Source organism: Tachyglossus aculeatus, chromosome 12 (genome assembly GCF_015852505.1).
Source record: "Tachyglossus aculeatus isolate mTacAcu1 chromosome 12, mTacAcu1.pri, whole genome shotgun sequence".
Lineage (NCBI taxonomy): Eukaryota > Metazoa > Chordata > Mammalia > Monotremata > Tachyglossidae > Tachyglossus > Tachyglossus aculeatus.
The window spans coordinates 27,022,092-27,039,945 of record NC_052077.1 but is presented as its reverse complement, the minus strand read 5'-3'; the positions used below and the strand labels follow the sequence as shown (position 1 = coordinate 27,039,945).

Here is a 17,854-nt window from a genome sequence, read left to right as displayed (position 1 = left end):
CCATTTGAAGGCCATCTTGGTGCTCCTTAGCACAGGGCCTGGGAGCCAGAAGGTCATGGGTTCTAATCATTGTCTGCTGTGAGACCTTGGGCAAGTCCTTTCACTTCCTCTGTGCCTCAGTCTCTCATCTGTAAAATGGGGGTTGAGACTCTGAGCCCCACATGAGACAAGGGACTGTGTCCAACTTGATTTGCTTGCATCCAGCTCAGCGCTTAGTACAGTGCCCGGCACATAGTAAGCGCTTAAATGCCATCATCATCACCTAAGTGACTACTCTGGCTTCAGCGCTACTTCAGCGCAAGTCAGGGAAAAGGCGGAAGAAGCTCAATGTACGGGAGAGTCAGGGAAACACTGGAATGTCTGTCCATGCCAGGCCCACGGTACTTTGTCTCACATATTTCAATAACGTGCCTATCCAGGGAAGGAGGGGCGCAGAATCAGCACCTGCTGCTACCTGGCCATGGTGGAACTGAAGAATAACGAACAACTGACTCCCAGATATAACATCCCCCACTCACAGGGAAGGGGTTGTCATGTTGCAGTCCATAAAACGGTACACAGACTGACCCAGAGCGATTTCTGAATAACCGGCGGGGGCCAGGGGAGATACCCAGATCAGTTCTGGGGTTGTTAAGGTCTGGACACGTGCGTGACTCCCAAGTCAGACAGTGTTTTGAAGAGCGCGGTGTTCGTGAATAGATTGCGTTGTTATAGACTTTCAGACTGTGAGCCCACTGTTGGGTAGGGACTGTCTCTATACGTTGCCAACTTGTACTTCCCAAGCGCTTAGTACAGTGCTCTGCACACAGTAAGCGCTCAATAAATACGATTGATGATGATGATGACTCCTGGAGACATGTGTGGACTCCCGAGTTGGGTAGGGATTTGAACAGCGTGATGTTCATGAACAGATTATGATAGAGGGTGTGTGGGCCTTGGCACACTAGTTTGCAGATGTCATTTATCCTGTATTTTATGAGGATACTAAATCGTGATTGTTTTAAAAAAGTGACTGGTCTGAACTTTGTGCTCCTTTTTCCCGGCCATATCCAAATTCACCTACCCAGGTCAGTGTACGTACCTCTGTGGGTGACACCCACTCTGGGGCAAGGTGACATCAAGTCCTTCTGAAAATTCACCCACTTCAGGAATCTTTCCCTAATTTCTGTTCTACTCACCCTTTATCTCTCCAGTGTCAGCACTTCTGAGTAAAGCACATACTTGTGTACTCACAACCACCTGTTGCACTTCTATGTCTACCTCTACATTATTTACAGGTCTATCTCTCAGATTTTGAAGTATCTAAAACAATTAGAGATTCTCAATAATACGAACAAACGTTGCATCAACTATTAGGAATGCTGGGAAATGGGAGTTCTATTTTGAACATTTAATCAGAAACACCTCAAGAGTCAGGAGAAATTTGAAAGTACCAAAAAGAGCACAGCAACAGAGGTGTTGCCTTAGGATGAAAAAAACATTAAATCATCCCTAACCCAGCTAAGCAGAAAATCACAGACAATACCAACTCTGTTGTATTGTGCTTTTCCAAGCACTGAGTATAGTGCTCTGCACACAGTGAACACAATAAATACCACTGGCTGATTGATTAATAAGAGAATAACTGAAAATATTTGAGAAGCAAGAACACCAAAGAACACTGAAGTTCTTAGTCAAAAAGAGTAAAGGTACATAAGTTGGAACCACGGCAATTTTAAAAGGGAAAATGAGCTGAATTTTAGAGAAAATTGTAACAAAAAAAATGATCTCCTCTACAAGAATAAGTAAAAAATTCAAATTTTGGTCAATGTGGACACAAAATAAGATTTGAAGAGGTGCTGCTTGAACCAGGGTGGGCGGCCGATCTTCATCTTCTCCACAGAATGAGAAATTTGATAAACGCGTGAGTGGGCCACAGCATCTTGAGAAGAGGACGGCTCTTAGAACGGTGCTTGGCACATAGTAAGCGCTTAATAAATGCCATTGTTTTATATTATAAGAGGAGTATACAATGCAGGCCAGCCCGCACCCTCCGCTCCTCTGCCGCTAATCTCCTCACCGTTAGGCCTCGTTCTCGCCTGTCCCGCCGTCGACCCCCGGCCCACGTCCTCCCCCGGGCCTGGAATGCCCTCCCTCTGCCCAGCCGCCAAGCTAGCTCTCTTCCTCCCTTCAAGGCCCTACTGAGAGCTCACCTCCTCCAAGAGGCCTTCCCAGTCTGAGCCCTCTCCTTCCTCTCCCCATCGTCCTCCTCTCCATCCCCCCCGTCTTACCTCCTTCCCTTCCCCACAGCACCTGTATATATGTATATATGTTTGTACATATTTATTACTCTATTTATTTATTTTACTTGTACATATCTATTCTATTTATTTTATTTTGTTAATATGTTTGGTTTGGTTCTGTGTCTCCCCCTTCTAGACTGTGAGCCCACTGTTGGGTAGGGACTGTCTCTATATGTTGCCAACTTGTACTTCCCAAGCGCTTAGTACAGTGCTCTGCACACAGTAAGCGCTCAATAAATACGACTGATTGATTGATTGAGTATAAAACCATGGGGCACAATAAATACGATTGATGATGATGATGGGGCAGATTTGGACTGCTGCTGCCCAGATAGGATGGAGTCAGAGGCAACCAGAGAGGTCTCTACCACCACCTGCTGGATGTGGGTGGTATGATGGGCTTTGAATCAGTCAATCAATCGTATTTATTGAGCGCTTACTGTGCGCAGAGCACTGTACTAAGCGCTTGGGAAGTACAAGTTGGCAACATATAGAGACGGTCCCTACCCAACAGTGGGCTCACAGTCTAGAAGGGGGAGTCAAGTCTCAACCCTCACATCAGAAGACAGTCAATCAATGGTATTTATTGAGTACTCTGCTCTGTGTGCAGAGCACTGAATTAAGCACTTGATACAGCACAGATCTGGTAGACACGTTTCCTGCCTATTCATTCAATTGTATTTAGTGAGCGCTTACTGTGTGCACAGCACTGTACTAAGCGCTTGGGAAGTACAAGTTGGAAACATATAGAGACAATCCCTACCCAACAGTGGGCTCACAGTCTAGAAGGGGGAGTCAAGTCTCAATCCTCACATCAGAAGACAGTCAATCAATGGTATTTATTGAGTACTCTGCTCTGTGTGCAGAGCACTGAATTAAGCACTTGGGAGAATACAACACAGATCTGGTAGACACGTTCCCTGCCTATTCATTCATTCAATCGTATTTATTGAGCGCTTACTGTGTGCAGAGCACTGAACTAAGCGCTTGGGAAGTACAAGTAGGCAACATACAGAGACGGTCCCTACCCAACAGCGGGCTCAAAGTCTAGAAGGGGTAGACAGACAACAAAACATATAAACCAAATGAAATAAATAGAATAAATATGTACAAGTAAAATAGAGTAATAAATATGTACAAACATCATCAATCGTATTTATTGAGCACTTGCTATGTGCAGAGCACTGTACTAAGCACTTGGGAAGTACAAATTGGCAACACATAGAGACAGTCCCTACCCAACAGTGGGCTCACAGTCTAAAAGTATATACAGGTGCTGTGGGGAGGGGAAGGAGGTAAGGCGGGAGGGGGAGGAGGGGGCTCAGTGTGGGAAGGCCTCCTGGAGGAGGTGAGCTCTCAGTAGGGCTTTGAAGGGAGGAAGAGCGCTAGCTTGGCGGATGTGCGGAGGGAGGGCATTCCAGGCCAGGGGGAGGACGACAAGCTTCTCCTGCATAATCCAGTTTGAATACCACCCACGTCCCCACTCAATTTCTTCTTTCTCCTGTGTAAGTCCCTGTTTCCTTGTGACCTCGAGGGTAGGATATGACAAGAAATTTAAAACATCGCTCCTTAATAGACCTGATAAAAACCAGCTGGGGAACACGGATTAGGTCTCAATCTGAAATCCTATTTTGGCTAACCATCTCCAGTGGGTTTCATTTCGCGGCGTTAACTCACCTGGAGAGATCATTAAAAGCTAACACCTCCGGCCCCACTGAAAAGCATAAACTAGAAATCCCCGTGACCTTAATTATCCACGGATTTTCAAGGCAAGGAAGCTACCGTCCAAGTGAAATGGCCAAGTAATCAAGGGAAATTGCACCTATGGATTCTAAATCACCTGGATACATCGAAGACCCCATGATTCTTTCCCGTACAGTGAGAGGAAATGCACACAGCCCTACCTGATCGTGCGATGCCACTGTCCCGGTCTTCACTTTGGCCTCTGCTTGGCATGTCAACTGGAGTGCTGTGCGCTGAAATCAAGACCACAGGCAAGCCTGGTTATCAGGGTTGTAGGGTGGGCCCAGAGTTGATATCTGTTCCCCCGGCAACAGTGCTTCTAAGCCCCCAATGCTGCGTTTTTAAGCTTCATCCAAAGACACTTATGTCACAGATTATCATCAGAAGTTTACAGAGGAGCCCAGAGAAAATAAACATGGCATTTAGAAGAGAATGGGTGGATGGAGACAGCATAAACAAACTTGAGAACAAAGCCCTGACCCATAACCCGTAGGGTTATGTGATTGAATTAAAGACAATTCCAGTTGGTCCTTTGGAAAACAATGACTGATGGCAAACACAGATCCTAACACACTTCCTCTCATTTCAGCTATTATTATCATTAATCTACTTAAATTAAGATGTTGGATGGGCAAGGTGCTTTGTAGCCACTTTAAATAGTTCAATAGTGCCTGCACAAATTGGGCCACAGAGGGCACTCAAAAAAAAAAAAAAGCACTCGATCAATTTAAAACAAAACAAAACAAAGTTTCTCTATTTATAACCCACTCCTTGGAAGGCAGAAAGTGGGCTTCTGTTCCTCTCCAAATAGCTCCCCTTCAACGCCCTCATGGGGAAGCACAGCGTTTTATTGTAGGGTTGGTTACTTGGCTGGGCTCGGTTGCCATCATGACTTCTCTGGAGTGCCCCACTGAGAAGTAAAGCCTTCTAGGAACACATTACCTGACACTAATTACATATCCAGATGGGCAAAAGGTAGAACAGATTTTAATGCTAGAGTCCTTGGCAAATGATAATTCTGAGGGCCTGGCTTACATATTCTGTGCTATATTTAAGTAGTGATATCCATAAATTAAAGGGCAGGGTGTAAACATACCAACCCCAAGGTAGTCAGGTGTTGGTGTCCGTGAAGTATCAGTTAAACTTAGTGTTCGGAGGGACAGTGTGAAGAAAACGCCCAATCTATCGGCCTTAGTTGGTATATAGGAGTGGTGAAGATTCCCTTGAACTTGATAACCATGCCAAGACTTGAGAAGCAGCACTGTTGTACAGATTCCCATACCCATCAATAGCAAGACCAGCTAAGACTGAGGTTTCACCTACGCTTCTTCTCCCCTCAAATTCAGTTCACTAAATGTGCCTGGCACATGGTAAGCACTTAAATACCACAATTATCAATATTATTATGAAAAATGCTCTCCCTGCCTCTAAGGGGATTCCTTTTTCCCAGGAGGGAAGAAAGGGAGTTTCTGGCTCTGGGAACATTTTCAGGCTAACGCTGTGCAAAAGAACCAGGATCAACAGCACAGAAAGGTGCAAGCAGTCAAGGGTAGCAACTCCTAGTAAAGGAGACAAGGGGAAACCAGGAATAATAATCCTCTTAGAAACATTAAGGGCTCGTTTCTGACCAAAAGCCGATTATGAGGACATCAGCTACAGTAGTGGCTTACGGGGGGCGGAGGAGGTGGAGAAGAAGCGGGGGGAAGCTTAAAAGATGATGTTCTTGGCTGCATTTGACATGGGAATTGGTCACTGAGAGCCCTTTGGGTTTCAAGAGGGGATAGGAAACAGCTCCTTGCAGTGTGGGGGATGGGTGGAGTCGGGGCGATGGAGGTCACCCCGTGTTCACATCCACACAAACCTGCAAAGAAAGAAGCACTCCGGGTGAGTCGGAGAAGTCCTCCTTCAGTCACCCCTGGCAGCAGTTTGCTGCTGCACAGCTGAAGCACACCTGGACATGGCAACGCAAACAAACACGCAGAACAACAACAACAAAAAAATACACACAAAAAATAAACACGGATTAAAGACAAGGCTGGGAAACAAACTCAAACGAAAAAGGGAAAAGAATAAATTCTCCTCCCCACCCCTCACCCAATAAAATGAAGTGCGAGTGATGAGAGAGACCCTTTTTCCCTCGTTACCTAAGTTACTTCCACTTCGACCGGCACCCAAACCGTTCAGATTCGAGCTCATCTTCCCCAAATTGGGGTCATGGTTGATGCATTCAAAGCTATCCTGCAGGCTAAAATGAAAGAGAGGAAGGGAGAGAGTGAGAAGAGTAAGTCTCAGATTATATTGCCAAAGAAGGGACCACTACAACCCACATCCTTCACTGGGCTAATTTCACCCTCATAATAATGATGGCACCTTTAAGCGCTTACTACGTGTGAAGGACTGTTCTAACCCTTATGTGCGCACACACACTCTAACTTCATAAAGGCAAAGAATGGGTGCCCACAAATCGAAGAAACTCCTTTTCCAGTCAATGACCCCAATTTTACATCTGTCCGAAGGAAATGAAGCTGTAGTTTTGAGACGATTATTTTCAGGAGAATTAAGGAATGCACAAAGGCTGAAAAGTAAAGAATCCAAAAAACATTCTTAGCTGGACCCACCCCTTCAAAAAATGTACGGGGAGCAAAATCCAGCTATGTGAATGTTTGCTGGCTATGGAGAGTAAGTGCTCTCCATCACATGACTCCCAATGAGCGAGGGCTAGAACTACTTAAGTTCAAAATGAATTTCAAAAATGCATGCCAGAGAGCAGTTCACCAAGCCTTGTTAGGCTTTGAAGTTGAGACGAGACAGAGAAGATTGTAGGGTGTCACGCTGCTTCACTTCTCAGAACATACAGGGGCTTCCCTGGACTCACTAATCTAATTCCAACTGGGGCTCGTGGCCATTCAGTTACTTCGTCAACTGAACCTCTCTGAACAAACTTAATCAGGTTGGACACAGTCCATTTCACACTTGGGGCTCACAATCTTAATCCCCATTTTACAATTGAGAAAATTGAGGTATAGAGAAATTAAGTGACTTGTCCAAGGTCACACAGCAGGCAAGTGGCAGAGCCAGGATTAGAAAAGAAGTCCTCTGGCTCCTAGGCCTGTGATGTATCCATGCTTTGGTCCTTCCCAATCTTTAGATGTTTCCCCAATCTGCCATTGTCCCCTGGGGGACATTCCGCCATCAGGAAATCCTGGATGGGCTTGGGAGGGGAAGGGGCCTCCCGGCTCTAGAAGAGTTAGGTTCTCCCACACAGAGCTAGTTCTGCCGATGCTGGTTTAGCATTTCAGATTCAGGCCAAAAGGGCGATTATCCTCCACACACCCGCTATCAGAACATATGGCTGGTTCCCCGCAGACATGGATACTGAGTATGCTGCCAGTGCTAACTGACAGAAAGGTGAAATGTGAAATTAAATAAGGGTGAGAAATTTCTATCTCGGCAGAATTTAAAAGTTGTTTGAGATTTTAACAAGTCCTCATCAGAAATGCCATGCTGAAATTGATGCTGTCAAGGCTAGGTAATTTTGGAAGGAAAGGTAAATATAGCCACAGTTCCATATGGGGGAGATGGAAAAGAAAACCTCACCCTCCCCCAGAAGGAGCCCAACGCCTGGCTCACCCCACAACAGGCCGCAGCTAAGCAAGCTTCAAATTGGACAGTCGCTAGATCAACTATGCATTTGCTCCTCTGCTGCTAACCTCCTCACTCTGCCTCATTCTCGCCTGTCCCACTGTCGATCCCCAGCCCACATCCTACCTCTGGCCTGGAATGCCCTCTCTCCACACATCCGCCAAGCTAGCTCTCTTCCTCTCTTCAAAGCCCTACTGAGAGCCCACCTCCTCCAGGAGGCCTTCCCAGACTGAGCCCCCATTTCCCTCTCCTCCTCTCCATCCCCCCGACCCAGCCATACCTCCTTTCCCTCCCCACAGCACTTGTATATATACTTGTACAGATTTATTACTCTATTTTACTTGTACATATTAACTACTCTATTTTGCTAATGATGTGCATATAGCTATAATTCTATTTATTCTGACGGTTTTGACACCTGTCTACATGTTTTGTTTTGTTGTCTGTCTCCCCCTCCTAGACTGTGAGCCTGTTGTTGGGTAAGAACTGCCTCTATGTGTTGCCGATGTGTACTTCCCAAGTGCTTAGTACAGTGTTCTGCACACAGTAAGTGCTCAGTAAATATGATTGATTGAATGAATGAATGAGAGCAAGGGTCAGAGGACCTGGGTTCTAATCCCAACTCTGGAAATTGCTTGCCATGGACCTTGGGGCAGTCATTTAACTTCTTTGTGCCCATTCTCCCTCCTACTTATACTGTGAACCCCATATGGGACAAAGGCTGTGTCCATCCTGAGTAACTTGTGTTTATCCCTGTGCTTAAAACAGTGCTTGATACTTAGTACGCGCTTAATATACACAGTAATAATAATAATTGACATTGCACCCACAAACCTTAGCCCTAGCCAGGGGCCTTCAGAAAGCCTTGGAGGTACGCTTGGGACCATACTGAGCTGCAGCCAAGTGCTCTACATAGGTTAGGCTGGACTCAAAGATCCCAGACCAAAGGGTGAAGGAGAAAGAAAGGAACGAAGTATGCGTTTAAACCTTCTCCTTTGTTTTGACTGTCTCTCTCACTAGTTGCTCAGAGGACAGGCACCCAACATTCCTACGACCTGTTGTACTGTCACAAGTGCTTAGCACACAGTAAACGCTCAATAAATATCACTGATTGATTAAAAAATACAAAACGTTCCCCTGAGTGATACTGCAGCCTGAACCCAATCAATCAATGGTATTTTTTGAGTGTCTCCTGGATGCAGAGCACTGTAATAAGGCCTCGGGAGAGCACAAACTGACTCCTGACTTTAAGGAGCCTACAATCTAAACAGGTAGACGGATGATTACATAAATTACTGACAGATAAGGGAAGCAACCAAGTATAAAGGTATGTTCATAAGTTTTGTGGAAAGGAGGAGAAGTAGGAGGTATGGGATCCCTCCCCATGGACTGGTGCTGCCTGGCATCTGCCTCTGGGCCCCTAGGATACCAGTCATGTCCTACTGAAAAGTGGTTGAGTTTCAGAGTTTTAATGAGTCAAGATCTGGATTTTGCTAAACCTTTTAGGCTCAGGCTGAGGAAGACTCAGGCCAAGGCAGGTTGGCCCTGGGAACTGAGCTAATGGAGAACTCTCGTGGGAGCTACACTCTGGGCTGGGGAGAGCCCCAGTGTCCAGACCAATAAGCAATGAGACTCCAACCATACTGCTAGACCCATCGTGGTCTGGTTTTGTTCCACAATGACCACAGACCTGCCCTATGGTCCAGGGGGAGAGGGGTGGCAGTAGTCCAACTAGCGTTTCCCTTCAGTCAGTGCCACAATGACAAATGACATACAGTTCCAACGACGCCAGGGGGAACTGAGGTATTGGCTCCCACAATTTAAGTGGAGAGGATTAACTGTTAAAATCCTCCAATGAGATGCTTCCCATTTCTCCAAGATAATGGGAAATAAATAACTAGAAGTACTGAAGCTTAGATCAAGGAGTCCAAGAGTGAAACCACTGTTCCTACCATTTCCCGAACTGTTTACAAAGAGCCATCATCAATTTCCCCCTTCCCCTACCCCCAAAAACCCTCTTCTCAGTAGATCACCTATTCAGAATGGCAGAACCATACCAGTACGGACTAACGTCACAAACTACAGAAGATGAAGCTTGGTGGGCAAGATCGTTGATCCAATTGGTGGCCCGGCCAGAATTTCAAGCTCTGCTCCTCACTTTCTGAGAGAGACATATCCCGGAAAAGGATTTGAGATAAAGGCAGGTGGAAGGTCTATGGAGTCTTTCCCAAATGTTAGGGAAAAAATTTGAGACATCTTCCTGTAGATTCAGTGCTTTTCGGGAGGCTTTATACTCACTCAAGACCTCATACCATACAGTGTGCTCTGCCTAGAGAAGGTGTTCGGCTGCTACCAATGAATAACCCAAATATTGAACACTGATGAATTACCTGATTATGTTGCATCTATCCCAGCGCTTAGTACAGTACCTGGCACATACTAAGCACTTAATACCATAAAAAAATGAATGAGGGGATAAAGAAGCCCTGGACCTTTTTTGGCTACAGTGTTCAATCTGTCGATCAACAGCATCTATTGAGTCCTTCTCTGTGCACAGCACTGTATGAAGCACCTAGGAGAGTATGATAGAGTTGGTAGGCCTGATTCCTATTCTCAGGGAGCCTGCAATCTAATGGTAGGGGAGAGACTGATTTTAAAAATTAATTACAGACAGCAGAATATAAGGAAACACAGGTCAGTGCTGCGGGGCTGGGGTGGAGTAAGTATTAAACTGCTTAAAGAGTTCAGACCCAAGTGCCTAGGTGGCACAGAAGGTAGGGTGGCTAAGGTGGGGCAAGGAGAGGTTAATCTGGGAAGGCTTCTTGGAGGAGATATAATTTTAGAAGGTCTTTGACGATGGAAAAAGTTGTGGTCTGTTGGAGTGGAAGGGGGTTCTGTCTTCTGTCCTCTCCTCTCTTTTCATTCCTTATAGGAAATGGCAGTGATGCCTTATGTTTCTCTGAGGGCACGAGAGGGAGGCAATTAGAGGTTGACCATATGTCACTGGTTTTCTAGTCCCTCATGGACAAGGCCCTACCTGAATGGAACTAATCCTGTCGCTTGGTGAGATTCCATACTCCTCACCACCCTGAAGGCACCTCTCACTTGAACATACCTTGCACACTGAAGATCGTACAATTTAGAGAAAGCCTCTCTCCATCCCTTTCTTAGCCCTATTTTCTCCTCTTCTGCTCCTTCCCCACCAAAAGCCAAAGAAATGAGGGAGGCGGAAAGTCACACTTACTTATTGGTGCTTCCACAGAAACTGCCAACTCGGGCAGAGAAGACTTTGCTAATCATCAACTGCGGGGGAGAACTGGAAAAAAATTTAAAAACATCACGTTGGTCAGCAACATTTTTCCAATGCCCGCTCATCCAGACATTCCTGAAACAGACAGCAGGGCTCACCGTATATAGTGGATCTTCAAGGTAGAACCTTTGTAACTCATTGCCACGGAGCCAAACATCATTTCACCAAGCATATTGACATCAGAAGCTGGTCTAGTGTACTAGTCACAAACGGGAAGAAAACGTAATAATTATTACTATCATCAATCGTATTTATTGAGCGCTTACTGTGTGTTATTACTGTACTAAGCGCTTGGGAAGTACAAATTGGCAACATATAGAGACAGTCCCTACCCAACAGTGGGCTCACAGTCTAAAAGGGGGAGACAAAACCAAACATACTAACAAAATAAAATAAATAGAATAGATATGCACAAGTGAAATAAATAAATAAATAGAGTAATAAATATGTACAAACATATATACATACATACAGGTGCTGTGGGGAAGGGAAGGAGTTAAGATGGGGGATGGAGAGGGGGACGAGGGGGAGAGGAAGGAAGGGGCTCAGTCTGGGAAGGCCTCCTATATTTTTTAAGCACTATACTATACTATATTTGTTAAGCACTTATTATGAGACACACACTGTACTAATCGCTTGAGAGAGCATTATGCAACAAGAGCTGGTAGACAAGTTCTCTGCCCACAGTGAGCTTACAGTCTTCACCACATTGCAATCAATCAATGGTTTTTATTATTGAGTGCCTGCCTTATTTAGAGCACTGTACGAAGCACTTAGGGGAGTATAGCACAACAGAGAAACAAGTTTCCTGCCCACCAGAAGCTCGGTCTAGCAGGATTTACTGCTGATGAAAATGCTACAATTGCCTGCTGTGTGATGTTGGGCACATCACTTGACCAGCTGGGCCTTCACGTGTGGGTTCTACAAAAGTCCAAGAGAGAAAACAGCTTTGGTTGTGACTGGACTCCACATGACTGGGGTACGGTGCCACAAGGCCCCCGCTGAGACCCTTCACCACTGGAGCTGTTGGACTCTGAGCTTTATCTTTTGTCTTTTTGGTGTTTCTACTCATTTCACCCTTCCCTATGTGTTTGATTATAGTATTTTTTTGATTATGCTATTTGAGCGCTTATTATGCGTCAAACACTGTTGTTCTAAGCGCTGGGATAGATAAAGGTTTATCAGATCAGACACAGTCCCTGTCCTACGTGGGGCTCGCAGTCTAAGTCAGGGGGAGTAGGATTTAGTCCCCATTTTTCAGTTGCGGAAATAGGCACAGAAAAGTCAAATGACTTGCCCAACGTCACATAAGAGGCAAGTGACAGAGCTGGGATTAGAACCCAGGTCCTCTGACTTCCATGCTCTTTCCACTAGGCCAAGCTGCTTCTCATTTCCTCTCAGTCTAACCATGAAACCAGTCCCCCATCTCACTCAGACTGTGAGCCCCTGGAGGCAGGAACCATGTCTAATTCTCTGCCAAGTATTTTTTTGCCCTGTGCTTAGTATAGCGCTATACTAGCATTACTGCTGCTTTGCAGAATGCAGAACATTTTCCCCATTCAAGATGCAAAAAGAGGCTAAACCTCAATCTGTAAACTAGCAAATCCCCTTCATCCGATCCACGGAGGTCCTCGGGGTACAGTGAATGAAACTGCTGCGTATCCATTCTGTCAATTAGGCTCTGTTACTTAGCCTCTACAATCTTCTAAATTGCAATCTGGAGCTAAAGGGAACATAAAAATTCCAGGAGACTACAGCCCCTTCATTGCCTGTGCTTGATAGTCTGCCATCTCAGAAACGGAACTCCCCCTGTCCATGCCAACTCCAAGCAGTAGGAGGGGGTTTGCCTTATGATGTCTGGTGGGCCTTTGCTTCGTTCACATAATGGAGAAGAGATTCATACCTGGTATTTGGGAAGTTGCTCCCTGGTGTGTTGCGGGGTGGCTGCTAAGGGATTATGAGATGAGATGCTGCTGCCACTCCCGTTGCTGTTGACACTGCAGCTGCTTCCATGGCTGCTCGCTTGACAGCAATTGACTGGCAGTTTAACGGTGGCGTCCTCTGTTTTCTGGGTAGAGAGAGACAAGTAAGACAAACAAAGCTTTCTGTATGTAAGGGTGCGTCACTAGTCATCTTTACCAGCAGAAAACCCTTTGTGGCCTCAGTGTGCCTAAGCAAAGTTGCATCCGAAGAGACTGGCGCTGGTGTCAGGGCTGACACAAACGTGGCATCGATTCGAAATTCTTCCTTGTTCAGAGAATGAGAAGCCAAACGAGGGGGCTATTCTTGAGTTTCATCTCCTCACTCCAAATACTAAATATATTTAATGCACTCTGCACAGTGATTCAACTATTAGCCATATCGATTTTATCACTCAGCTGCCTAATGCGGAGCTAGGGCCTGATTAAGTGAGACCAGTGGTACTTTGTGTTCTAGGCTCATGCATCACATAGTAAATGAAAGTGGGCTTCCCCTCCACCCCCAATTAAGAAGCACAATTCACAACCGTAGTAAGTGTCTACCAAACTCAATTTTCAGCTCAACAGACCAAATTTGGGCAACAGAAAAATAAAGGAGAGTACTTCAATTTCGGGAGCCTGAAATTGCATTGTAAAGAAAAGGGAACTTGGCTAGGAACGGTGGTGAGGAAAGCGGGGTGTAGCAAGCCAAAAGGAAGACAAGAAAAAAAATTACAGTCATTACTATATTACTACCATTGCTACACAGAATCCCGGCCGTTTTCCCATCCAAGATGCAAAAGGAGACTAACTAAACCTCAGCGGGTAAACTGGTAAATCCCATTCCCCTGATCCTCAGGGATCCTCAGGGTAGGGAAAAAATATGTGTAAGCTAAAAGCACCCAATAAATATCATTACTGATGCACTGGACACAAACTGTTGGAGGAAGGAGATGGGGAGAGTATTGGAGAAAAAGTTGAATCTGTTCCTTCTCCACTATTTCCTAGATAAATTCATCCTATTTTAAACCCTTCTGCCCATCCTATTCTAGTGCCTGCCCCTCCCCTGGCAGTCCCTTCCTTTCTTACCAAGATAACCAGGTTTGCCCCTTGGAGGGGAATAGTATGGTGGTGGCACAGTCCAGATCACCAGGGGGCCAATGGTGTGCAGAGACTTAAAAAGGAAACTTAAGTGGTCTTTTTCCCACTGGCAAGTTTGCAGCAAGGAACGATGCCCCATGGCCCAGACCCCTTCGGTGCAGTGAGAGTTGGCGTTCTGGTGTCAGACCAGCCAGCTGGCTCATTTCCTTCTCCTCTGCCCCTCAAGAACCCTAACAAAGAAGATGCACAGAAGAGTTGTCTCTGCAGGGCCCTGTGGGAAAACGGGGAGTGGTGTGGGATATCAACGGAAAAATCATCTACCACCCAAGGGAAATGTCACGTTAGGACTAGCCCAACTTTTGAGTTTAAAAAAATTCATCATCAAAGCCTGCCATGACTCACCTGAGATTCCCCTTCCTTCCCTCCCTCCTCCGCCCGCCTAAACACGACAAATCACTGCCCTAGTGAGTAGTTCTGTGCCTGAATTCCATTTTAAGCAATGTAATCCTCCCATTCCATTCCCAACATTTCCCTAACCCAAATATTTCCTTACCAAAGGAATGGAGCTTATCGAGGGCAGGAACGCTGTAGGAGTTCCCGGCAAGACTGCAGACTGGAAGCTGTTGGATGCTACAACTGAACAGCTCCCTGTGGCTGAGTCTGAATGAGGTCTCACCAGGGGGCTGGACCCTTCTCCATTAATGCTATTTATTGGGTGCAGAGCTTTGTACTGAGCACTTGGGAGAATACAAAAGAGGTGGTAGACATGGCGTCTGTCCAAGGAGCTTATAGTCTAGAGGAGGAAACGTCTCTCTCATTTTTTTTATAGTATTTGTTGAGTGCTTTCTATATTCCAGGTACTGTATTAAGCACTGAGGTAGATGCAAGCTAATCAGGTTGGACACAATCCCTGTCCCACATGGGACTCACAGTCCTAATCCTCATTTTAAAGATGAGGTAACTGAGGCACAGAGAAGTTAAGTGATTTGTCCAAGCTACCTCAGTAAAAAAGTGGCGGAGCCAGCAGTAGAACCTAGGTTCTTCTGACTCCAAGCCTGTGCTCTACCACTTAGCCACGTTGCTTCTCTTGACACATTCTACTCTGCACACCCAGCCCTTCTACTCGGTCTTCTAGGGGAATCAGCAGGCTTGCTGGGTGGGTCAAGGACGACTTTAGGATCAGCAGTCTATTCCAAGCCACCAAAATGGCTGGAAAGTCTGGGAGACAGGACAGAGGTGGAGCGTGGGGAAGTTTGTTGCTACAGGACATTTCAGCAGGTCAGTAAGTGGCCCTTGTTACTGGGGACAGACACACCCAAAATCAATCAATGGTAATAACTGAGTGTTTGCTATGTGCAGAGCACTACTAAGTGCTTGGGAGAACATAATAAAACAGAAGTAGTAGACACATTCTCTGCCCACAATCAGCCTACAGTCTAGAGAGCGAGACAGACATTAATATAAATTGTTGCAGGGCTGCTTGTGGGGGGAAATGGCAAAAAAATTACCATAGTCTAGAGCTCATATAGTCTAGACTGTAAGCTTGTTGTGGGCAGGGGACATATCTGCTACTCTGTGGTATTACTCTTCTAAGCGCTTAGTACGGTGTTCTGCCCATGGTAAGTGATCACTAAATACCATTGATTATGACAATCTTAGAGGTGAGAATGATTTCAGCTGTACTAGTACCTGGTCCAATGTTCCTGTGCCCTGAAAATACTTAATAAAGGTTTAAACGAAGGCTGTTATAGAGTGCTGAAGAAGTCGCAAAGCATTCCTGCTATGTGACTCCACAGTTCAAGTCTTGCCTTTAGATCCTCACCACAAACTGGGAATGAAAATCTGAAGGACGGATTTCAGCAGCAGAAGCATTTAATGAGAACCTTCCATAGTCTTTGAGACTGTAGTAGGTATTTGGGAAAATCAAATGTGGTAACATGGAAGTAAAGGAAGGCTTAGAGTATGAAATAAAAACCAATAGCAGATAAATAACGGACACAAGAGGGTGACTACAGTGGCTGACTGGGTGGTATGAACAGAGAATGCCTTCCTTCAGGGAGGAAGTGACTTTTTAGAAAGTACATCTGAGTAGGGGTAAGAGAGCTCCAGGTGCGCGGAAAGAAATGAGCAACAATTTGGGCACTGATAAACCACAAGAGAGGCATTTAGACAGCTCAGGAGAAATGAAAAGCACCATTGAAGAGAGAGATGGAAATGAATTTCTGAGAGAGTCATACTCCGAATTCTGTTTTAAAAAGGTGATACATAAAGCTGTTTGGAGACCCCTATATTTCATGGCCCCAAGAACAAATGAAGCTGAAGAGAAGCAAGAGGAGTGTTTCCTACCTGAGTTGCTGCCCCATCAATCTTGCGCACCGCTTTAGAATCAAACAAGACCTGTCGGCCCCTCCTCTCGCAATCCTGGTAAACTATCAGGCGGATTTCATTCAAGTCGAATTCTGAAGATGACCAACTGTGGATGAAAAAGAAGAAGTTACATTGACCTCACCATGCATAGGAAATCACTGGCCAATCTCTTAGTGCCATTCATTTGGCTGGTACTGCCAAGATTCTCTGGGCAGACCAGGAAATACTAGGTAAGACTAACTCTAATGAAGAGTATTTGACATTCTTCAGCAATGACTCCTGGATGAGACAGAAGAAGAAAATAAAAGTACCTTGTGTTTTATAGCAGAATAGAATCAACAAGCCTTAAAAAAACCTTACCATCAGCTTTAAGGCCCTCAGTCAGCTCTTACCCTTCCATCTCACCTTGCTTATCTCCTACTACAAACCAATCTGTACACTCCACTACTCCAAAACACCATCCTGCTCACTCCATCTCATCCTGTTCACTTCTATCACATCGCTGACCTTTGCCCAGCTCCTCCATCTGGCCTCCGTATATGACAAACCACCACTCTCCCCACCTTCAAAGCCTCATTTTATTTAAAATTTTTTATGGTATTTGTTAAGCACTTACTATGCACCAGGCACTATACTAAGCACTGGGGTACACACAAGCTAATCAGGCTGGACAGAGTCCCCGTTCCATTAGGAGGCTCATGGTCTCAATTCTCATTTTACAGATTAAATAACTGAGGCCCAGAAAATACAAGTGATTTTATCATGGTCGCACAGCTGACAAGTTGCGGAGCTGGGATCAGAATCCAGGTCCTTCTGACTCTCAAGCCCGCTCCCTGTCCGCTAGTCCTCTCTGTTTCTCAATAAAATCATTTCCTTCAAGAGGCCTTCTTGGACTAAGCCCTCATCTCTCCTACTACCTCCCTCATCTGTGTTGCCTAGGCACTTGGATCTCTACCCTTTAAACTCTTAATTTCAACTCCACCCACACAGCATTTACATTAATATCCTTATAATCTTTCACCTCCCCTGTCGGCAATTTATTTTAATATGAGTCTCCCCATTTCGAGTATAAGTTCCTTGTAGGCAGGAATCGTGTTTAGCAACTCAACTGCACTCTTTCAAGTGCTTAGTGCAGTGATTTGCCCACAGCAAATTGTATGGCCTAGTGGAGAGAGCATGAATACTGGGTTTTAATCCTCGCTTTGCCACTTGTCTGTTGTATGACCTTAAGCAAGTCACTTAACTTCTCTGTGCCTTAGTTTCCTCACCTGCAAAATGGGGATTAAATCCTACTCCTTCCTATTTAGACTGTAAGCCCCATATGGGACAAGGACTGTGTCCAACCTATCTTGTAACTACTCCAGGGCTTAGTACAGTGCTTGGCACAAAGTAAATGCTTTAAAAAGGACCATAAAAAATAAAACCAAAAAAAATGCATGTTGGACTGTTTC

General features: G+C 45.3%; 1 protein-coding gene across 4 annotated transcripts in view; it reads right to left on the bottom strand.

Moving 5' to 3' along the window:
• FNIP2 (folliculin interacting protein 2) overlaps positions 1–17,854 on the bottom strand; it is a 112,676-nt gene that overhangs the window by 40,152 nt on the left and 54,670 nt on the right. For 2 of the 4 annotated variants that reach the window (XM_038755175.1, XM_038755173.1), the window contains exons 2-8: positions 16,383–16,509; positions 12,881–13,045; positions 11,076–11,176; positions 10,912–10,983; positions 6,170–6,270; positions 5,887–5,976; positions 4,187–4,258 (exon numbers count right to left, since the gene is read on the bottom strand). In XM_038755175.1, the coding sequence (XP_038611103.1) occupies positions 4,187–4,258; positions 5,887–5,976; positions 6,170–6,270; positions 10,912–10,983; positions 11,076–11,176; positions 12,881–13,045; positions 16,383–16,509 (728 nt within the window). The remainder of the gene's footprint in view (positions 1–4,186; positions 4,259–5,886; positions 5,977–6,169; positions 6,271–10,911; positions 10,984–11,075; positions 11,177–12,880; positions 13,046–16,382; positions 16,510–17,854) is intronic. The other 2 variants (XM_038755176.1, XM_038755174.1) reach the window with 1 other exon arrangement.